We start from the raw sequence: 25056 nt of genomic DNA on the forward strand, positions 1-25056 counted from the left end.
CCCAAGAGCTCCTAGCACGCTGTACACAGTGTGATGCTTCTTGTAATTTTAATTGGATCTGTGTAGAAATACCCTAGACTAGTTTTTAAATAAGCAAAGGCATTAAGACAAGATGGGTTACATCATGCCAGTTTGCTCCCTTCTTTAAATTTTCTGTTTTACCAAAAATATTTTGAAATCCCTCAAGGCTAATGCATGACACAACCATTCCAGAATCTTAGCAACATCTCCCCAAGTTTTCACCGCTCAGTTTCTTGGCTTATCTGCTGAACTCAAACAAAACCATGTCCTCCTCATTATTTATACACCTCAAACTGGTGACTGCACTATGTTCAGTGAAACACAATAAGTTATTTAGGAAGAACAGGTAATTGTTCCATTTGTGCTCTGCTTTGTCTTGGATAAATAAAATGAAACCTAACATTTCATGAACACAACAGTCCTTCCATTAAGGCACTGTGATGTTGTGTAACTTCTTTTTCCCACTTCATTGGCAGCAAAAGGAATTACACCAACAATGAAATGCTGTGACACGAAATCTCATAATGCTACAGCAAACATAGATGGCAAAATATCAGACTGGACTGAACTCTGTACACTCTTGGAACTCTACTACACTACCAGATTTACTGCAGACTTTGATAACTGGATTTGGAGCACTGCCTGTGCAATGACACCAATGGACCACAATTGGAACCCTGTGTCAGATGCACAATTCCTGTCTACTCCTGCCACTAACAACATTGTCCAATCTCAAAAGGGGTGGGGGAAATGAGATTTAACAGGCTGCTGGCATTAAACATGGTATTCTGAGAACAGAAACACCAAGAGAACAAGTGCACTCTGCCAAGCACTGCTTCATCCTTGGGAAGCATCAACACAATCATATGGCAGAGGTAAGATAATCCTTCATGTTAAAGCACAAGGTCATGCCAGATAGAACACACTCACTCTAGGCTATGACACAATTCTGAAAACCTCTAGAGAAGCTGAAAAATCCTCCAAAAAGTATCATTTTTTACTCAAAAACCCCCAAAACAGTTCATTCAAAAGTGTAAGTTTTATTCAGGCTGAACCTTAAACTGTTAATCTGAATTTTTAACTAATCACTGCAAAGCTAGTCTAACAATTTTATGTTCTGAACAGCACGTCAGTTTGTGTTTAGTATGAATAGTTTTATGCCAAAATAAGTACTTTAGCCAAAGAATTGTATCTAATGGGACATACCAAAGGGGACCATCACTGAACCTGAGGATTAGATCTGGGAAAAACAAAATTCTTTTTCTATTATGCATTAACAGCTGGCTTTTGCAAGTTAATAGTCAGGTTATTTTAATTTTTAATTCAGGTCAGGCACATTAAAAAACTCATCATGCTTCTTCCATCCAGGGACTCACAGCTTCCTGAGTGTATTTTTAGAGTTAAATAGTCTAGGCTATTAAAAAAAGATTTCAGAGAACTTTCTGTGAGAGAAATGGTGTGAGATCTTGGTACCCCTACCAAAAAATACAACTGTGTAGATGAAATTATTTAAATATATTTTATATTCAATCCAGATTTTTGTTCTGCTTGATGGTGAAATCAAAACTTGTTTAAGCTTATTTTAAAACTCCTGATGCTACATTAAAAAGTCTCTTTTTAGTGGTTTTTTTTTGTTTGGGTTTTTTGTTTTTTTTTTTTTTTTTTTTTTTTTTTTTTTTTTTTTTTTTTTTTTTTGCCTAATTGATCAAATTTTACCAAGGTAGGAATCTAGCCAAACTGCTACAGCACCCCAAAATATTCCCTGTACCAATCAAGGTAAAGAGCTATGTGAACTCTCTTGGCTATCCTTACAAGCAAAACTAAGAAACAGAAAATAAAAGAAAGCAGAAGTTCCTTCAAAATGTAGAATTTATGAAGTAATAAGAATAAAATAGGGAAGAGGGAAATTTCTATAGCTAATTTTAGCTCTTCCCCCAAATTAAGCATTTGTGGCAGCAGCAAATGTAAAACAATTCTGCCACTGAAGGACTCAGAGGAAACAGAGAAACATAAACGTGGATTTAAGGATGGGAGAAAGTCTGTTTGCTGAGATAAAAAAATATAACATCTCACCTTGCTACCTTAGATAAGAGAATGAAAATACTCTCTACATCTTTCTTAAAAGCAGTTCTGGGGTACTATGCACTGCTATAAACTAAACCACCTTTAAATAAAATTTTTATAGTTCAAATAATTAGAAGAGGAAAAAAGCCTGTTACTTCATGCTCCATACACAATGTTCAGTACTACTTTAAACAATAAATGTCAAGAAATCTTCTACACATAAGTTTTTCAAATTTGCTCTTGCCTTCAACAAATGATTCTGGTTTCTCTGACTGGTAAAGTTCAACATTTTTATTCTAAAAACAACATGACAGAATCTATTTCTAGTTTAATAACCCCCAGAAATTGATTAGAATATGTAAGTTAAACTGAAAATGACTGACTGATTTCTCAGCTCCTTGTTGCAGAAACCTTGGTTTCCATTCAGCAAAACCAGGGAACTTTCTGCTTTTCACCTCTGGCTACTCATAAATGCCTCACCTGAAAGGTGGAAGTTGCATTTTCAATTTCTATTTTACTAATGTGTAGATAAGCTATCAAAGCCACTACTGTTTTTGCAACATCACAGTGTACCAATTACCATTGACTAAGCACTTATTTCCCAAACTGGGTTGTATAACAACATTCACCTTAAACAAAGTTTATTTAATATTGCAAGCAAGTCCAAATTCTGAACTTATCTCCTCAGGTATGGACATCCTAAAAAGCAGGACTGGAGCTACCTAGACTGGTGAAAACACTTTTGTATTGAGACACTGAAATAAATACAGTCCTACTACAAGAATTCTGCTTCTGAAATAATTACTTATAAAATCTGCATTATTTAAATTTTTGCATTTACTATCATATTGTGTTTTGCCACCAGAAAACATTATGTACTTTCCCCCCTAAAAAGAAACCAAACAAGAAATTGAAAACAAACATGCAGTTTAAACAATCCATTCATATTATCCCCCAAAATTAACAACTGCACAGATTGAAAACTTAATTTGTACTTTTGGCCAAGTACTTTATTGGCCCACTGTACTACAGTGACCATTGTATTCTATTGGCCAGTGTATTTTTAACATGCCAAATTAAACACAGTCTCACTGCAATAAATAGTTTTTACACAGCAACATCAGAAATTATTATTTTCTATTGGTTTAGTGACTAAATATAATTCAATGATAATTCTCTAAGCCATCATATAGCCTGCATTTAGTTCTGGGTGTATGTCTCATAATCAGAATGACCCAACATCAATAAATGACCTTCTGGAGTAATGCCCATACCAGTCTATTTGATGATTTCCATTGGCATTAATAACTTTTAGAATGCATTTTCCTACCCATCATGTATCTCCTGTCATCCCTTTCTCCATTTTAACAATGTATGTGATGTAAAAAAACCAAAATAGAATAGAAGCTTACCCTATAGAAGGCAGTTGTTAGGGGCAGCAAAGCTGCAGCAATGCTGTATTCTTCAGAAGATGAACAATCCTGCAAGAGAAAACAAAGAAGAAAATAAGCAAAACCATTTTGTGGATTGTAATTTCATTTCTTCCTTATGGAGTCCCTCTGGCATCCTTGTGACACACAACATAATCCTTAATCATCTGATATATTGATGATTATACACACACATATTTATGTGTGTGTATACACACATACACACACATATATATATATAAAATTTTTTCTAGACAGGTATTGCTGTGATTCTTCCCACTTTAGAAATTTATTAGCCAATTTCTCATTCATATGTGTGAACTACAAATCCACTAACACAGTTTATACAGAATAAAGAAAGTTTTCCTCATCTAGGGAACAATAAAAAGGTAGTTTGCTTCCATTTAGGTCAAGAGCAAACCTGACTAAAATGGAAATGATGTGATGAGCAAAGAATGCCCTTTCAGAACGTCTCAGTGAAGGAAGTGACATTTATGCAATATGAAATAATCACCTCCACAGCCTCTACAAAAGTTTGGCACAAGGTTAACTTTAAAAGAAGATGAAAACCCATTTTCTTCAAGTCTCTGAATGCCTCATTCAACAGTCAAGTGTGTCATTTATGTCTCTCTAGGCAGAGAAGGGCATGCCAAAGTAAATCAACTTGGAATTGTGCTGATGGAAGTCGTGATTTTATTACGGAAGTCTCTTAAAAGAAAGCAGAATTGGAATGTAATTTAATACTTAAGAAACAAACTACTTGAATTTTTATGATGATAGGAAAAATAATAGAACCCAACAATACCCAACAAGAGTTAAAACTGATACTTTTAAAAAAAGTGATCAGGTGTTTTTACAGCAGCTCTTTTTGCCACCACTAAAGAACACAATAACTCACATAGACAAATGTATCACTATGTGCCCCTGGATGACCAATGGAAAAGCAACATTTCCAGTTGAACAATTCATTTTAATATTTTTAATATCATTACAGTGGGCACTCTGCAACTCAAATGACTCCTATTAATTGTAACAACTGACCAAATGCCAAAACTGAAATATCTCAAGTGTTCCTCTGTCAGATTTTTCATTTGTGCTTTCATCTCAGAGTTATCTAAAACAGAGCAACTAGCAAAAACCTGGCACCAGCCAATTGTGATAGCAGAAATACAAAATCTACACCACAAAAACAATAATGTTAAGGATCATTAGCATGTTATTTGCATCCATCTCATTCTTTGTTAATTGGCTGCAGCGTGACTGTGGATTGCAGGTTTAAAATAACAGACCAAAAAAACTCATTACAAGACTATTTTGCTTCTCATCATTTTAAAGTCTATTTCAACCTTTGTGAATTTTTCAATAACAAATGCTTCATCTTCTACTACTTTAATCAAACTCACCTAAATGGATTACCCATGTCTATTATAGTTACAGCATCATTTAGAAAACTGCTTGCACATGCATTCTGGAAAGGGATACAAGAAGCTCACAATTGTGAAGGTTTATTTCTGCACAGAGTTCCTCAGGGTTTCAATGTGTCTAACCCTGCAAAAATGCAGGAATGCCAACTGGGCATGGACAACACTAGTTGGGCAAATGCTCACACTTCATATCACACTTCCAATCTGGTAGAGGAAAAGGAACAAAAACGGACACTGAGAAACTCAATAAATGTTTCAATGATGCCTCTTAGCATTGCAGCATGTATACAGCAAACCCAAATTAGTTTGGAAAATCTCAGAGCATAAGGCTAAAGGACACAGCCTCAGCTGCTTTCAATTTTCCATTTCTGCATTATTCCCTATTGTTATCCACATCCTTAATCCCCATTTGGAAGTTAGCACATGTATTTTTAGTTTAATATATGATAAATATTCTTTGTACTTTTTCACTTAACAATAACACTTCCCACTTAAAATTTGACTTTCCAATCTTTAGAAATGTGCAACAACTTTCAAAGAAATACATCTCTTATTTCTGTACATGATTATTTATAACCAGGTATAAAATAATCCATCCTCAATTTCAGGTTACCTACTTAATCCCTTAGCTCAAATTATTTGAAAGAGTTTGGGCTTTTATCCAAAGTATACATAAAAATATCTTTATAAAAACTGAGCAATGTATCTTCACCTAGAGAGCATTCAATACTCCAAGAGCTAACATATGTCTCAAAGATATATATCATCACCATATAAACAACACATTAGATTATTTTTCCATTCCTTCCTTCAAGTATGAAATTCTCCACATACTCCATGTCAGCAGTACATGGATTTGCAGTATGGAAGTATTATCTCTCTATTTTTTTTCCTTCTCCTGTATATGACAAGGAATACAACGTGATCTCAATTAGGAATAAATTATAATACTTGTTTTAAGATGAGTGGAACTAATTAATTGGTTACCTGCTTTGTAGCTCAGACAGAATGTCACAGAGATGTTGCACTGAAATCTCAGATTCTCAATTTTACAGACAAACCAAAGTACTGGGAATGTCATATATGTATTGTAGGCAATTAATTTAGACTCCTGAAACAATGAAATCCAGCTGCCTTGTATATAATGTCTTTACCAATTGTGAAAAATATCTCCTACTGCTGCTACAGAAGTAGACAAAAATCAAATACCATAACATAATCAAAGCTTTTCCACCTAATTTGCACAAAATGAAATTGAAACACATCTGGGGAACAAAAATTATTTTCAGCAAATTAATCACCAAAAAACCAACGTTCTTTGACAGTGAAATACAGACTTCCACCATGACATATGCAGAGTACTGCTTTGACTCTATGCCTAATTGAGTGAAAACCTGGCACATTGCTCTGGCCATACTGATCCTACATCCAGACAGTTGCTGAACTCTGTAGCACTTTGGAAGTGCTACAGGAATTCGTGTACAGTTAAAATAGCTTTGCTACACTGAATTGACAAGTGAATAATAGAAGAAGAATGTTCTTCCTTACATCACTTACTTTGACAATGCATCTGAGTTACTTTTATATTTCAACCAGTTTAAATACAGCAAAACTTTGGTGGTTCAATACTGACTGCTTGGCTGGACACATGGGGCTGATATGGGGGAGCACTGATAGCTTTTGGAATTTGGCTTAAGCTTCTGGTGCTGGAGGAGAGAGTCAACTCTGCTCCTCACTCTTGCCTTCAGAACAGGCACTACCTGGAATTCTAGCTTAGAAAACAAGGTATTGTACATCATCATGAAGCTGAGATGCCCTCTGCAGTGTGCTCCTAGTGATGAACAGCTGGGAAAAGTCACCCCAGGAGAAGATCTTCCTTGATCTGCTCCTGGGCATGCAGGTGCTGGAAGGCTCCTAAGCCCTCTCTGATATCCCACAAGATGAAGCCCAAGCCAGTGAAGTGACAGTGCACAAAAATTACTTCTCTTCCTGCATTAAACAACTTACACCTAAGGATTTCTGCTTTCTCTTAGTCACGTGATAAAAAATCTACAAGACTTGTATGGAACATATAGATAACATTGAGGTGGAATTGAAATTCCATTCAGGTGGGATTTTCTTTTTAAATTCATCTTGATAGTCTCTCTCATTAACTGCTACCTGATACAGTTATCTTCCTGCATTAAAACCCATTCTGCTTTAGGCACTAAGCTTTTCAAACACATACCACATTTTTAATAATCTGCAGAAATCTGAGTATGCCAAAAAACTTTGGGATCCAATTTTGCCTTACGTTCAGGAACACCATAAATACATGGAATTCCCCACAGGACTGACTACCACATGAAATCACTGTAGCATGCAGTGAATGCATCCAGACTAAAAAGCTGAACATGGCAGCATTGATCCATACCTTTTTGGCAGCACAGTAGGATGAGTGCATGCTCTGTTAAAAATGCTGCTCATCACTGCACTGTCCCTCTGGAGAATAACTGAAGGCAATTTTCAGGCATACAAAGAGCATTCATCACCCTGCAGGACTGAGCTCAAAATGAATCCAGGGAAAAAAAAAAGCCAGAAACTTTAGGGTCAGATGTGTTTTTAAAGCACTAACCCAAGAATTGTTAAATCAGCATGTGTAACTATGTGCAGAACATCAGCTACAAATTACAGGTGAAACATTAATTACAAATTCAACAGATGATTTCACTGGTGTCAGGATTTAATCCTAATTCTTACAGATATATTATGTGGGCAGGGGTTTTACTGAATTACAGAATTTATATTATTGATGCAGTTTATATTTTGGAAATATGAACTGTCAATCCTAAAGCACAAGCTACTACTTTTGTCTAAAGCAGTAAGAAAATTCAACAGTCCAGCTTAAAAAAAATGTTTTGTTTGCTAAAAAGAATACAGATTCATCAGGTAGAACTGCAATGTTATTCATAACTATATTTTAATATTAATGAGGTTATTTTTAATTTTAATTAGACAGGCTGCATAAATTTTATTCATTCATATACAAATATTAATATTAATGCAATTGAACTCTTACAAATGACAGTTTTGATCAAAGAAAACATATTCTAGGTAAATTGATGCTACCAACAATATCCTTTATATTCAATCTTTGCAGAATCAAAAAAGCAAGAAAATAAACTGATAATTCCAATCTGACAATATCTGATTATAGCTAATGCAATTACATGCTGTCTTGAAAAAACACAGTCCTACTTGGAATTTCCAGAATAACTTTAAAAAGTATTTAACGCACAAGTTTTAACTTCCCAGATAAAGCCATAGTTAAAATTACAGAGTTTGTTGGAATAAATGCCAATATGACAATAACTACTTATATTACCTTTCTTAGCATCACATAATTAACTTCACAAGATAGTTTTAAATCTTCCTGTTGCAATCATAAGCAAAATTGCTTTTTTTCAGTGAAAACTAATGTGCATTTACTTTCTTGCTAATATTTATATGGAGCTTTGCCTGGTGAAGTTATCATCAATGCCAGCTGCTGCTCTGCTTTACAGTGGAATCAAACTTTTCCTCTTTTTATTTGACAAAGGTGAAATCAAACCTTATTGAAGCAGTTATAATTTTATCAAGTGGAACTCTCCTGGAACTTGAGAAACAGGATGAAAAGCAGACATATGAAAAAGCCCATAGAGCTGACTACCTGTTGACTTATCTTTTGACAGAAGCTACAAAAACAAACTCAAAACTCGGGAGATACTGCCTTAAAAAAATTCTCATTATTTTTAAAAGTTCTTGTCTTGATAAGGGTACTAAGAGCTTTTTGAAAGCATTAATTTACAAAAAACAATTCTTCCTTCATAGATGACCCTAATGTGTTTTATGTGTCGCTCAATGACACAGGATTTTAATTTTAATTTTGTTCTGCCTAAACACTGCTGCAGGGATGCACAGACAATAAAACCAAGACAAGTCAACTCTAATTGTCTGTGGTTTCCAGGTTTAACACTGATCTGGGCTTTTGATGAGCAGCTTCTCATGCTGCAGCCTGGTCTGACAGCAATAATGGAACACAAGGTCCAGATCACAGACTTGACCTGTGCTCTCAATTCTGCCACATGTCACAGTTCCTTCACCCTCTGTGGCCACCACAGAGTGATGCCAGTGCAGAAGACACAGGAACAGCACCCAAGCCAGGAGAATCCTCACTGATTTGACTTTGTGGTCCTTCTGCCTGATCTGAAGCCTTTGCAATGATCATTTAATTAAGGAACTTATCCTGTCAGCAACAGGATGAGAGATATTGTAGAGCTGCCATTCCAGGCAGGAGATCCAGTTTTATTTTAGATGTATTTTACTTCCTGAGGAACTTCATGTTTGTCTTCACCTGGCTCTGAATTCTCCTACGTTTGCCTGCCCTTGAAGCACAGTGGTATAAGGAACAGAATTCAACCAAGGCAGTTTATAACAAATACACAAACACATAGTATTCAATGATTTCTAAGTTTTTAAGTTTACTCCACACACCCACAAGCTAGCAAATGCAACAGATTTTCTCTGTGCAGCCCCATCCTACTCCTGATCTCACAGCAAGTGAAAACAAGAAATAACATTTCACTCAAGGAAGAGCTGTCAAGCCCCCCCCACCCCCACACTTTCTCAATAAATACATTTCCGTCTAGGCTTGAGGTTAGTCACTTCCTCCTCCTCGTTACAAACTACATAAGGAGATCAAGAACCTCAATTTTTATGTACATAAATTACACATTTGTCACTGTATTTTTCCTGGACCCCAAAAGCCTAAAAACATTGAACTTTTTTTTGCAAGATACTGATAAAAACAAGAATGCCATCCCTCGCGTCTCTGCACATCTGAGTTTCTTTAACAGAAATGCCATGCATGTTTCTGAATACTGTCATGAGGCCCATGGCAATAAAGTTCAACATACTCAGGCTGTAATCTTCTCCCAAGGAAATGGTTGGGATGCCAAGATGCCTTTTGACTTTTATTTCACAGCAGGGCTTCATTCACAGTGACTCTGTCCAAACCTTAAACTACACCAGCTGTGATACAAGGTCCCGCACAGCAATTTATAAAAAGTTTGACAAACAACACTCCAATGATGGAGTACATTGCAACTCTTGACAAAAAAGTGATCAATATCCATTAACTGCTCAGTTGGAGGAGGTGATTAATTCATAATATATCTAGGAACTGCAGTGTACTCCTAGAGCTCTGATAGACCAAAACACTTTTGCAGCCACAGTAAAATATTAACATGGGGTACTCTGTAAACAGCTAATTGAGTTAAGGATCAACAGAGAAATGATAAAGACATTAAAAGAACTATTAAAATAGATGCCATATTACAGTGTAGTCCAGTTACATATTAACAAAGCAGTTCACAAGTACACAGGGCACATCCTTACTCCCAGCAGCACCTCCCCTCCTAAATTTTAAAGCAAAGTCATAAAGTCATTCACCTTGTTTAACTTAATTTAACTGCTCTTTTCTAAGTTTCATGTAATTTTCCAATTTCACATACTTTTAATAAAAATGCATCACATCATCAGTGCACATTCTATACAGCTTTTACAACTTAACAGGAATGAACTAAAAAAATAAAATCAGATTTATATGGGTATGGAAAGTGATTCACTGAAAAATCACTTTTTCACTTTAGAAGGATAACATTTGGATAGAAGTGGAATTTTACATCCATCTTCTGCCACGCAATGAGCTGATGCTCAGTTCAAATCACTCACCAAAAGATTTTGGGTCTAGTTCACTATGGAGAAACTGAACAGTGTCTGATGAAATGCAACTTGGAAGTAGGGCTCACTGAAAATTTTCCACTGAATAGCACATGATAACAAAATAATTTTTTATTTATGCTAAGAACCCTCAATGACATCATCTTCGGAAAGAGAACTTCTAATCCTCAAGGTTTTCCCCTTGGGAGATTCCATCTGTTGACAACTGATTTTTCTGGGGAACCAGAAATAAAACCTTCAATAACAATTCAAAGAAGGCAAGGAACAGGTTTGGGGGAGCTATAGGCTGGACAGAAGGGAGCAAGTCCTCATAGAGAGCATTTCCAGACACATGAAAAACACAAAAGTGATTTAAAACACAAAAAAACAGCTTACCAAAGAAAAATGGGTCATATTCATCAATGAAATACCAAGCTGTGTGTCTGAGGAAAGAGCAGCCTGTCTTTTGCAGGCTCCTTTGGTGCCCTTGGGGACAAACAGATTGAGAAAGAGTGGAAAACTGACTGCATTGTCAGGCTCTAGGTTTAACAGGCAGGTGGTTCTGTATCCTGTTTTCAGGCTCTGACACTGTCATGAATATTTTCATTAACAATGTGGAAAATGGCATCAAATGCATCTTCATCACAATCCTGACTGACATCCAGTTTGGAACTGCTGCTGACTGGCATCACAGCCTGGCACACACAGACTGAAAGAGCCTCCTGAGCCTCCCAAATACAAAGTTCTGTACAAGGGACAGGGTAACTCCATGTGGAAAATGAGCTACATACAGACAGCACTGGGAGCCATGTGCTGTGCTATACACGTCAAACCAAGTCAGAAATCCCAAAACATTACTCTCACAGAGTTCTAGAAGGGGCAAAAGAACAACACAATTATAAAGTTTACGGATCTCAACCAAGAGACTGAAGCTATCAAGAGAGTGCACAACTGAAAGAATCCCAAAAAGCCTAAATAAATATATGAAGAGAAACCAGTGTGCTCAACCTGCACAGACAGAAATTACTGGCAAGAAAGCTGACACCAATTTTATATATCTATACCTATGTCCAATGTATCCACAGAGTTCTGGCAGGTGCTCCTGGGAATCCAAGCCATGTTTGCCTGGTTTTAGCACTACCTCCACTAACTGCCCAAAATGGGGTCCCTTTCCAAAATGAATTTGGCATCTTGCTGCAGCACAGCTTTGGGCTTTTTAAGCCAACCTTGCTAGTACTGCAAAGCTTTCCTACACTTTTGGCAGGGGCACCAGATAGTCTGTGTACAGCTGCACCGAAGGACAACACAAACGACACCGACCAGCTGCTCCTGCAAGAAGTTTTCTTGGATCAGCTTTATTGCTGCAGCTCCACTCCTGGATCTATGAAACAAGTGTCAGCTGCTGGACGAGGATATTTCTGGGATGACCTGCAATGGCTGCAGAATTTCAAGGATGACAAGGGGCATTTTGTGGGTTTTTCTGAGGTAATTCTCATTATAAGGTTCTGACTCCTGGATTTGTCCAGCGAGGGCTTTTCCACGCTCAGGCACAGCTGACACACTGTGGTAGACAGAACCCAAAGTCCCTCACTGCCAACCCTGCTGCCAGACCTCTCTGCTCCTTAATAGGCTGGAATGTAAATCTTCTGCTATGTTTCAAAGAGTAGTGCACTTTTAACAACATTAATTGAAGTTGTCGTAGAAGTTGCTTGAGCCAAAAATCAACCTTGTAACAACAACCAGAATTAAGCACACTGCACATCACAAAAAAAAAAAATTACGTTACTAGAGCTGTTATCAGAAATATCCCATTTTTTCTGGAGAAAAAAAATGCCAGCAATATAGTAATTTAAAGGATAAACAGTTCATAGAAAATAATACTTAAAGCAAATTTGGGAAACTGAAAGACATATGCTGTGCATGATTAAGTAGCATGTTGTAAAGCAGTGTCCACCTTGATTAACCCATCAAATCTCTGTGATCAAGGAAGAATGTTGCTACAAAGCCTGAAAAGCCCAAGAGATTCAGACATTTCAAGCCTGCCTGATTTAGTAAAGTGCTCCCTCTAAGATAACATCCATCAATGAAATATATATTCCAATACAAATATTTAAACTATGGAAAAGGAAAACATAGAAAATACAATATTTTTATTTAACTTAATGTTAAGTATTTAAACTTTGACTCTACTTTTCAGTGCACGGACAGCAGCCACCCCTTTCATACAGATACAGGTTTTACTTAAAATCTTACACTTTTTGGTGGTTCATAAATGCACAGGAGATGTAGGAACTGTTTCTTATGAAAAAATCAATTTCTTGGTTATTAACAAAATGTTTGTTTTTCTAAAAATCCGAGTGAAAACAAGCATGACACATCTTTTTTAAGAGATAAAGACAATGGAAGAAACAGTAAACCAACTTTGATCTGGCAATTGTAGAACTACCTTCAGAATCCTTCAGTCTTAAAGCTTGCTGAATTGATATTTTTCTCTGGGATTTTTAAATGGCTTCAGGAAATAAGAAAGTAAGAAGTCCATGAAGTAAGTCCTCTAACTTTGGTTACAGAAGCCATAAAGTAAACTCCCAAAACATACTAATTGGTCATCTAGCTGGAGAGGCATATTTGGATGTCCTTAAAAAAAATTCCTGCTCTCTGTAAAAGCTGTTTGGTGGGGCAAACACAAGCAAAGGAAAAAAGACATCCTTGAGCTTGCTGTGTGGACCAAAGAAGAAGTGTACTAGCACTGCATTCCAGCAAAATTCCTTCTTTGGTACAAATTCTAGGAAATCTTGGTACGATCCCTTTCTGTTCCACAGCCTTCTAAATCACTGCTAGTAGCAACATCCAGCTAACTAGCCACAGAGAAAGCCTTCTTTGCCAGATTCTGGATTGCCAGTTAATCCAATTTAAAACCTAAACAAATTTTCTCCCAGGCTATCTGATCTTCCTTCCAGGAGGTTTTGTTCCAAACACCGGTTTTGTTCTTATTTCGTTGACATTTTAAGAAAAAATGCAGAAAGGACAGTTCTGCTAAGTAATCACAGTAAATGGCAACAAGAAGTTTTATTAAATTTCTGTACCTTGGGGTACAATGAAATATTAGTGAAGTTTTAAGTCCCAACCATAGTCATACTGTTTGAAATTCTTTCCTCACAATTCATGTTTGGAGCTTTCAGCAGGATGAGCCAGATTGCAATGGCTGGATAAAAAAGAATGGGTAGTGAAAACAAAAACTGAGAAGTTCAGGCATTAGCAATGGCTTTGGCATCCTAAAACCAGCATGACTCCAATTCCAAAGAACACACTAGCAATCACCAAATGAGTGCAGAACACAATTCTGAAGATCAACAGATCATTTCTGGACAGCATGGTATTATTTAGTGCATATACTGAATTAAACATACTGTATCCCCAAGAATTATCAGCCATGTACAATAATTGTGATGACTCAAATTATAAATAACTCTTATCTGTGTCTCTTCCTAACAAGAAATACGAGTAGATACTCTGATGCATTTGACCATCTTCTCATTCCTTTTTCTTTTCTGCAGCTGTAAGTAGCACAGAAATCCTCAAGCTTTTCCCTATCACAGCTGACTGCATTACTTTCTCTTTCAGTACCATGCTAGTGTTGATGGCCACATTTTGTCCAAGTTCCTTATGCTGCTAAAATTTTAGATCTTGTTCTTTACTGTTTTGCAAGAACATTTAGGAGTGTAGCTTTTGATTCATTCTTGTAAGACATCCTGCCAAGTGCTGCTAGTCAACAACTTCCTAAAATTTCAAATCCTCTTACTTACCACCCTTCTCCTTCTGGGAATCTTCTATGCACAGACACTAAAATAATGAAGATTTGCATTTTCTAAATTAATACAGAGGGTGAGAGCTGTGCACAAGCATGATGCTGCTGTGTCATCTGCTGGAGCCCATTTATGCAACGAGATGTGACTGTGATGATGCAGTCAAAATTCACCACTGCTTCAACAATAACAGGTGCTACATACCTGATTTTGGTGAAAATCTCTATGAATTACCTTATGATTAAATTGGTTGGAATAATTAAACATGGTTTGCTGGAGTGATTTAAAATTTGTCAGTTCTGATTCCTATTGTTCTCATATTATTTTCGTATTTCATATTGTATCTTGAATTTGGAAATGAGATTATTACAAACAGGGTATTATAATGCAGACAAGGTAAATATGAAGTTTCTAAAGAAGAAATGCTGAAAATCGTGTCACCCTCATAACCAAGTTGATTTTAAGTATATTATTATTACTACAGTTAGAGCAAGATCTAGAAAGATATTTCATTCCATATTCCTGGAAGGGATAAAGAATATTATGTATCAGTTGTATGGAATTTACTTAGGTATAACAAAGGATTTGTATTCTCTAAAGTGATGTTTAATCAATTAACATTCCAAGCAAAGGTTTTACAAAGTGCTCAAATTACTAAAGGACTAAAAGAAGCTACTTTTGTCCTCAAAGTCAAATAATCTGTACAGAGAATCAAATCAATTTGTTCACTTACAAACATTGTGGGACTTTAGACTGTTAAACATGCACTTTCCATTCCAATTCTTAGCTCCTAAGTGGAGTTTTGGATTACAGTTCAAGAATTAGGGGAGAGGTAGAGAAAGGGGGTTGTGGGATTTGTTTGTTTGTTTTATCTATAGGAATTAGGTAAAGTAATATTTAAATACTTTGTTGGATCACTAGACACCAAAGTCCGCTCCTGTGACCGAGTACAGGGAGGGAATTACTAAAAATAATCCTCATTAAAGCATGTTTACATGGCATTTTCCATGCATCCTAAAAGCCAATTAATTTAAGTCATAATTCTGGGCTGCAATATTGAAAAAAGAATGTCGTCAGCAGCTGCAAGAATTTTTTACAACATATGCAGATTGTCAAATGTTCTTTTGTTTACACCATATTTTGTGTTCTTGTTCTACAATGGCACACACTTCCAATGTAACAGCAGAGGTAGGTATTTTACTCTAAAGAAACTGATCCTCATGCTTTTTCCCTTAGAAATCATTCTAAAATGTCACACAGTTTGCTACTGTTTGTTTCTCATATTCATGATTTTGTCAAAGTTTACACAAAATACTGACAAAACCCAGAACTGGCCTGTGTTTTATGGTATTTCTCTCAGCACTAATTTCAGTTCTTGAATGAAAACTGCCAAAATCTCAATTGTTTAAACCAAAGGTTATGCAAACATGACAGCAACCAAATGATTAGAAGACTTTGATATTCCATCTTCTTTCTGCTTCAGCAATGACCGTATTTAAAAAATAAAGAGGCTCTTACAGACACCCATTAATCATTTTTATGCAAATCACTGCAAAATCAAATACTTAGAAAGAGAAGTTTTATAAAATTCCTTATAGAAACAACAAACCAGTTTTCCATCTGGTGTGTTTCTCCTGGTGGCCAAGGCAGCACACCTGCAGAAATGTCTCACTGCAGCTTCTGTGCCTGGGCTTACTAAGTCCTTGAAGGGTGAAGTGCAGGGGAAGGAAGATCACAGGAATTCCTTTTCCCCAAAAACAGACTGTGCACATGTGTGGCCACAGTGGTACAGTCACTGCATGGTACAGCAAATCAATACCATGCAATATTCTGCCCCTTACCATACACATTAAATGGCACTCAAGCAGATGAAGTGCATGGACACATAATTAACAGTGTTACACACATACCTATAGGGAATGATGGACCTGTACTGTAATACACTTTGTAAACATACCTAACATCTTAGAGAAAACCTAAATTCCATGTGTTACTTCCTTGTTTTTATAGACATAAAACCTGTAAAAACAGATGTCACTGATTGCACACAGCTTGTTATATTAGCAAAGTGCCTATTCTTTCCAACATGAAAGACTTGTTGTTGGTTTGTTTGTTTTTTACTACCTTTCATCAGTTCACCTCTTTCCCAGCCAGGCTGGAGAGCAACTGCACAGCAGTACAACATAATTCCAAACCCAGCCTTGGTTTATTTACAGCAGTGAGCAGCATACAAACATGTCTGCTTTTCATCAAAACGACCAAAAATATTCAGAACACGGAGTCATTAGGAACACTTGGCAACCACAAGGCCACAATTAACAGTAATGATCACTTCAGAGCACTCAGAGCTCCATGTCAACACTCCAAGGAGCTCCATGGTTTCAGTGAGATACCTGCATGTCAGCAAACACAGGGGAGCACATCCTGCACCAACAGCAAATGGGAGAGGGCTGAACAGAAGGCCAGCAACAAGGAGACATCCATGGAGAGTAAAGCCTGAGTAAAGGCTGCTCCAGCTGCCCAACTGCACACAGACCCAGGAAGCTGCTCAGGGAAATTCTCCTGTGAGCCCCAAAGCTGCAACCAGCCCGAGGAGCTGCTGGGGCCACTGCTCACTGCAGCTCTGCTTTTTCTTGTATTAAAAACCAACACCTTGCTATCATTTGATATTTTTATATAATTTTAAGCACAGACCCTTAAAACAAGGCTGGACCTGCTCTGGTATGCACGTGCACATGTGTACACATCGAGTGGAGGAGGAAGTGTGTGAGCACCACATGTTTTGGTCAGAAGCCAGGAGGGAAGTTGAAGGCAGATGCAAGAATGGACAGCACGCCATGGGACTCTCATTTCTGCTAATCTCTCTCTTTTCCTTTCCTTTATTAACAGTCTTGTGCAATAGATCTGCAGGGCAGGTCTATGCAGAAGTCTAGATTAACAGAAGTGGGGTCTTGGAAGTCTGCAGGAAAACAGCAATTTAGGAATTTCCCTGCCACACACGAGCTCATTCCTGAACAGCTCTGCTGGCACAGCCCCAGTGTGAAAGGCAGCCATGGTTTTCTGCTGCCTGGTCATCAAAAACCCATCCTTGCTTAAACCACAGAGGCAGTTTAACACAGCTGGAGCCAGCTCCCCTGGGGCGTGGGACACATGCAGAATCAGGCAGACACCTTGCTGGGGACACCACTGCACACACCAATGTCCCCAAGGATGCCACAAGGAATTACCTGGACACTGGCACCCAGAGTCCTGGCCCAAGGAATGGTTACTGCTGTGCCAAAGGGGTCATCCCCTGACAGCTGCAGTGTAGGAAGTGCTGACTGAACTCCTCCAGCAGGGGAATGAAGCTGGCAGTGCCATGACAGCAGCACACACACCCCTAATCCATGATACAGACACACAGGCAGCCCTGAAAGGAAACCAACTCTGTTTTCTGGGCTTCACAGAGATGCCCTTGACTGGAACTCTGTAGCCATCCTATGAGATGGGATGAGTATAACAAACAGCATGAACCTCAGAGTGAAGAAAGGAAAAATGAAAACTGATCAACAATACAATATTGTATACAGCATGCTTCCATTTTTTTTCCTAGAGAAATTATGTGAGCACTATCAGGTCAATATCAGTGCAATTACATTCTGGTACTGTGCAATCTCTTGGGATAAAGACATTACCAGAAAGATTCAGGAATAGTAACTTCTTTTATTAAGCCCAGAATTTTATATGTGGATCCCTAAAAAGTCAACAGGATGATAAAGCTGTTATTTCTTCTTCTTGGGAATCACTTATCAGAGAAACCATATGATGTGACCAAAAAAACCCCTACCAAAATCATGTTCAGCATAATACAGAATTAAATCTGGAAGCTTGAAGATCAAGCCTTAAACACTGGAACCTCCTTTTTTTCTCCACCACTCAAATAATACCATTACTACATCTAACAGGATGAGAAAGTTCAAACTGGTAATAACTGCTGAATTAATAGAATTAAGTGTGGGCCTGTTAAACTCCCATGATTTCTCTTCATGTCTGATTTTGTATGCTTTAAAATACTTTAAAATATTTTTAAATAGTGCTGTTTTTCAAACATGTATTCTGACACTCTGCTTCCAGGAATGCAAGTCAAACTAAGTAACAAAAGACAGGTCATGAAATAAAAGTCCAAAAGGAGACAAATATACTGTAACCCTCCAAAATAAAGATGTTTAGCAACATAGTTTTCAACATAAAATATGAGAAATGCTAGCTCATGTAACCTTCATATTGCCAAGAATTTGAATCATATGACACACACACCGAGCTGATTTTCTCTCAGGAATAATAAAATCTTTCTTGTTATTGGACAGTATTCACAAACCTCTGAATTCTGAGAGGTTTCAAACTGACTGATAGATTTTAAAACTTTATCTGGTGGCAGAATATAATACAAAAGTTACTTGCCTAAGGAAAAGAAATATTATTTATAGAATGCCATTGTTTTTAATTTTGCTTATCAAAATTTCCTTTACAACAGACTGCATAGTAAGTGCTACAATTAGGCCCTTATTATTCTAATGATACAGAAGAATCACAGGCAAAGTTCTAGAGGTAAAATAAACCAGTATTATCTTCCATCTGCTTTTGGTCAATGTTGGAGAACAGATGATGGTCCAGATGTGCATTTGCTGTAACCTACTACAGGTTACATTTTAAATTTTGTCCTGGTTCCTGTTAAATTGTGTTTCATACTGTATACTACAAGAATACTAATTCTAGAACACCAAGCATCTGGTTATTGCCACTATGGAAAGCCACAGCAATCTATCAGAAACCTCATAAAATGCTAAAACAATGACTAATTAGTCTGCTATTAAAGATATTCTCTCAGTTACAGTGGTACAACACGTGTATTGACACAGATGTGACACTGGAGCAGGTCCTAAACCAGCACTGATGACTGTGTAACTCTCAGATGAAATCACAAGAAGATCTCGCTCCTTCCCCACATCTTAGGACCAGAATTTTGAGAGTATTTATGTATTTATCAGTTTAATGCACATTTTTGCTGCTCTAACCACATTTAGATTAAGAATCCAGATGTCTGAGGCAGATGTGTTTTCCAATTTGACTCACATTTGCCAAACAAAAGCATTAATATGCAATTAGGCAATGTTACTGGCCAACATCTTAGGCAGTGTTGTACCACAACATCCTGGAGCTCTTCCTTTGACATGAGAAGGTTTATCTGCTCCAGATACCCAAAGAAGGTGCCTCACAATCCTGCATTATCTGAAGAGAATCTCTCCCCAGAAATACATTTTCTTAGGAAGATTCACTGTTACATATTTTATGCAAATTGCTTTGAATGTTTTTTTAATATGGAAATTGTTTCAGGTTATCAAATACCATCCCCAAAGTGTATTCAGGCCTCTTCTTGCTTTTACTACCACTTTATCAAATTAAGTGCTACCACATTTCAAAATAAATTGTTCACTTGTTGCAGCCAGAGGAAAGTTATAGAACTGAAATTCTGGAGAAGTTATGACTGCAATAAATGAATGAAGAAGTATACAAATTGAGCCTTGGGATGGTTTCTGCCACAATTTCTCAACAAATATTAAAAGTACAATGTGTTGTTGAAAATATAACTACATACAAGTGTTTCTCTGCTAAAAAAAAAAAAAAGGCTTTTTAGTTGCAAAAAAAAATTAAGTATTTTTTTCTAAGATGTCAGCAAATGTTATTATAGAAAATTACAGCAGAAAGAAAAATGTCTGAAATAATGACAGATAAATAATGAAAAAATAGCAATTTATGTGGAACTGCAAATTTTTCTGAGGTTACCACAGCAAAGGAAAGCAAGTATGACAGAAATAGTGTTTAGAGCTAGAATTTCACATTTTAATCTGCAATGGCATCTGTTTGAATGAACTGAATTGTCAATCAATATATTAAGCTTTCACCACACTGCAGGTGTTTTTTAGGTGTAGTTTAGTCACATAACACATGGAACAAAACATAATGCTCCTGCCCCAGTATCCAAGGTATTAAACACTATGGTGAGACACACTGATTTAAATGTTTGCCACAGCACATGATTTGTCAGAGGAAAAAGTCTCACTCAGGGCATGACACTTGTTTTCAGCAAGTGGTCAGTCACAACTCCTAGCAGAGATAAAAGCAAGTAGCTGGTGATTTAATTGTCCTCATCAGAAGGTACCTGCTTTAATCAGTGACCATTACAATATCCATGTAATGTTACTAAAATCAATCAGAAATACTTCTCTCATTTCTATTTCAGCAGCAGCAATTGTCAATACTTTTCAGACACAGAAGAGCATGTTTTTAACACTTGAGTCCTGATTTGCTGTATCATACTTTAACTGCATTTGTAAGGCTTCCATCACTTCACCGCAGGTGCTAAAGAAGGCAGATTATTATGAAACTCTAATGTACTATTCCATAAATCATAAGCCTATTAAAATTTGCAGGTTCTACCTTTATCAGTTGAAAGAACAACAGTTTAAAGCACTGTCCCTCTTGGACTCAGAGAACTCGAGCTGACAACCACCAGAGATGTGGCAAGTCTAAGTTTTATTCTCTCTAGAGAAATTGATAAAATACCACCCTCACTTCCTCCCAGTTGACAAATGCCTAGACCAGATCCTTGGGGAAACACAGCCTATGGAATTGTTCACTATAATCAAATAGCTATTCACTTGAAGCAATAGTAGGAGTGTTTTATTCCACTTCCTTAATCTCTTCTCAAACCCTGTGGGAGCAGACAGATATGAGACCAGCAATAAAACACATGGTGGGATTACCACAAGCATTTTGTTAACACACTGCTCCTCATGCACAAAATGAGCATACAGAAGCTCTGAAAATGCACCTGATCCTTATTTTGTAGACTTCAGTAAAAAACCAGAACAGATTCTATTAAATGAAAAAATCTGACACAGCAATCAGACAAATCTTGACTACCAATGGAGGGCTCTGCATTAGATTTGCAGAGTGAAATCTTCCTGATTTCCTAACACCTGACACTTCACAGTAAGACAAAGAGTTCAGTCCAAAAGACTTCCCAGAAATGGCCAACCTGCATCTCTCAAAATTCTTAGTTTTTTGTGTCTTTTAAAAGACATTGACTTAAATTACTTGGTCTAATGACCTGCAGCTAACAGAATTAATGTGTCTATGGCAAAATGTTGACTTGCTGAGTTTGCAACAATTCACCTTTTTATTAGCAGAGGTTTGGTGGCTGGAGGGCATCAGATTTCCCACCTGGATGAGCAGGTGAGCCTGGTGTCCCAAATCATGGCACACACATCCCCACTCAACCCAGTGTGCCCTGCAGGGAGCCAGGGCATTCCCTCCCCTTCCTCTCAGCTCTTGGATCACCCTCCCTGTGCCCCCAGCCACAGCAGGATTCCAGTTTGCATCCTGCAGAAGCCAATGGGAAGGTGCAATCATGTGAACAGAAAAATCTGCTGGTGAGATTGAGGCACTTTCTACAAGCCCAGTGGTTCAGTGAGGACTGAAAGCCCCACTGCAACCTGACTCTCCCCAAAAACCCCATCAATAATTAATGTGGTATTTCCCTACAGCTTCACTACATCTCCAGTTAAGATCACATTTCTTAAATTAGATTTTTGTGTCTTTTAACAGACACTGCTTAAATTACTTGGTCTTATGACCTGCAGCTAACAGAATTCATGTGTCTACAGCAAAATGCTGACTTGCTGAGTCCCACCACAGCAAGGGCAAACTTATTTAAGTTCTTGATAATGTGCTTTTTTTTCTTGAATTGATACAGGGAAGCTCCAATATGTCACAATTTACACATTGTTTCAAATAACACACTTGAGCAAAATGCATAGACAAACCATAAATCATGTTTTTATCTTAATAACTAACTTCATATGTCATGAAAGTAGATGTTATTAATACTTGCTTCTAACTCACTGCCCAGTGTCAGGAGTTCAGATGTTTTTATGCTGGCCAAGCTTACTCCTGAGAAATGAAAACTTTCATTTCATATTTTCAAAGATACAAAAATACTGTTAAGGGGGGGAAGGCATAAAAACTGTGCCTCCTTATTTGATCTCCTTCCCCTGCATGATTTGAGTTATATATGCTAGTTTAATTGAGGAAAAACAAGCCTGTTTTAATTTCAGTAACTCTTCAGACACATCCATTTCCTTGAACTTAAGCTCCTTCTTGGGTCTTCAAATCACCAGGATGGGAAAAAAAGTTTTTCTTCAGAAAAGCAAATTTCCTTTTCTTCTGCTATTATTCTTCTAAGATACAGAAATATAAAGGATTTGTATTTTGTTCCTATTGTCTAAAAATATCTGGATGCTTTTTTAACCCAGGAATGATTAAAAAAATAGAAGCAAAATCTGTGACGCATCTATACAATCCTGCTTTCTAACTCAGGAATACACAGCAGGTGCAATATTCCATTAGTCAGAATTTTGGACAGAGAAATAGAGTTTCACAGATAAAATTAAATTTTCTTCCAACTCTAGAGCTAAATTTAGGGGTTGGAAAAGGTGAAGACTTGTGCCAAAAAGCAGATTCTATGTGCTGTGTAATTTCAGCCAGTCAACTTTGGTTTTCATCTGCTGACTGCAGGTAGTTTTGCTTTTAAGACACTGCTCAGACAAAGATGAACTTCTTTCACAACAGTTGAAAAATATTTTACTGAGAACAAATAAGAAATGCAGCAGGCAACAAAACTTGCATTTGATGGTGACCTGAGGTAGGCATTTGCTATGTTGAAATGTTTATTTCTACACTTCAGTCAAAGTGGCATTTAGCACTCACCTTTTTAAAAATGTGGGTCAACCTTTTTTAAATTGCTGCAGAACAATTTCAGTGGGTTTTAGGTTAGAGGAGAGTGGGATTAAAATACTAAGGCCTCCATCAAGTCCCTAATTTGATACAATAACTTAGACAAGGTCAACAAAAGAAAAATTATAACCAAATGTGATTGCATTACAAGTTAATAAAAATACCACTACATTCTCAGACAAGAGACTGAAAACATATAAGTCTATAAAATACTTCAGATGATGAATTGAAAACAAGGGAAAACAGATCAATTATTGAAATGAAAGTCAAGTCACAGACATATTTTGCTTTCATAGGTAGCTGCCACCATATGTTGAGGTTTATTCAGCACATAATAATTTGTCAGTAGAATTAACTTTGGAGATGAACTGCAAACACTTGCAGAGAGTTTCTGACAAACTGAGATGTCACTGTGACAAGAACTGCCACCATGAGCCACAGAAGCAGAAAATATGCTTTCTTAATCTATGTTTAAACAAAGAAGACAAACTTTTGGGATTTTCAGCTGAGCAATGGTTGATACACAGTTGAGGAATTCTGGGTTGAAAATTACCTGGAAAAGCCAAGACCCACTCATTGAAAACAAGCACTTCAAGCCATTAAGTTACATCATTTCAGTACCTACCAAAACTAAAATGTATCTAAATTATTAATAATAGGAACAGTTTTCTTTCTGCTTGTCATATCAGGCAAATCTGTACAGACCAGAGTGCTTTCTCTTTTACTCTTCCAACAACAAAATATCTTAAATCCACCATCAAGTAGTATCTGCTACATTATTGTAGAACCTGGTCGAGTAATTTAATTATTTTGCTTCTCCACAACCCTCTAGGCAATTTTGCTCATCCCAATCCTAAACAAGAGAAGGACAACCAAGGCCAAAGCCCTGCCACACTGTACCTGCAGAGCACAGTTCATCATTCTCACAATGTAGTCAAACTGCTGATGGTCCAGGATCGCTCTGTTTTCCTTAACGTGCTGGCCCAGCTCCTGAGTCAGGCAGTGCCGAGCTGCTTTGCCTTTCAGGGCTCTCAGAGCTGCAGGCAGGGTCTGCAGAGAAACATCTCACTTTATGGAAATGAAATTCAATGGCACTATTCATACTGAATGGCATTCATTTTTTTATTAGGAAACTGCAAGCGACTGTAAAGAACAACTCTAGAAATTACCCATTAGCTTGAATATCAAACTTTGACATAATGGTGGATTTAGCTTGAGTTACTAAGTACTAAATTTTCCCCCTATTTTTTTCCAAATGCATTAAACAGCATTTCTCACCTACACCTGTAAATAGAAACCCTTTGATATGGACAGGCATTGAATGGATGTGAAATCAGAAATGGATTATTGTGGATGAAGTGCTCTGTTCTGCACAGCCAGGCCAGGGCTGGAGTTTGCCTATCCAGGCTCAGCAGCACATTTTGTGATAAGCAATGAGTAACAAATGGGCTTACAAGTGGCATAGCTCTCATAGCAGTGAGGCCACTAGATTGTCATGCAGTTTATCCCAAACTGGGGCCAACAGAATATTTATATCAAAGTTTTAAAGATGCAAGAAATGCTACAACAGCAATTATCAGCTGTGGCCCTTTAGGCTGGAGGTAACAGCTAAGTAAGAAAAGGCAGCCTGTTTGCTAAGGAAAAATCTGCCATACAGAGGGACAAAAAACCCACTGAACTTTCTCAAGTGCCTGGAAGTTGAATGAGGTTAAAAGCTACTGTGCTCTCTGCTTGGATGAA

General features: G+C 37.2%; 1 protein-coding gene across 7 annotated transcripts in view; it reads right to left on the reverse strand.

Moving 5' to 3' along the window:
• Nucleotides 1-25056, reverse strand: part of SBF2 (SET binding factor 2) — a 226433-nt gene that overhangs the window by 59912 nt on the left and 141465 nt on the right. For all 7 annotated transcript variants that reach the window (XM_079309375.1, XM_079309372.1, XM_079309370.1 and 4 more), the window contains exons 16-17: nucleotides 24217-24366; nucleotides 3498-3566 (exon numbers count right to left, since the gene is read on the reverse strand). In XM_079309375.1, the coding sequence (XP_079165501.1) occupies nucleotides 3498-3566; nucleotides 24217-24366 (219 nt within the window). The remainder of the gene's footprint in view (nucleotides 1-3497; nucleotides 3567-24216; nucleotides 24367-25056) is intronic.

This window comes from Erithacus rubecula (assembly GCF_903797595.1).
Source record: "Erithacus rubecula genome assembly, chromosome: 6".
In the NCBI taxonomy this organism is placed as follows: Eukaryota; Metazoa; Chordata; class Aves; order Passeriformes; family Muscicapidae; genus Erithacus; species Erithacus rubecula.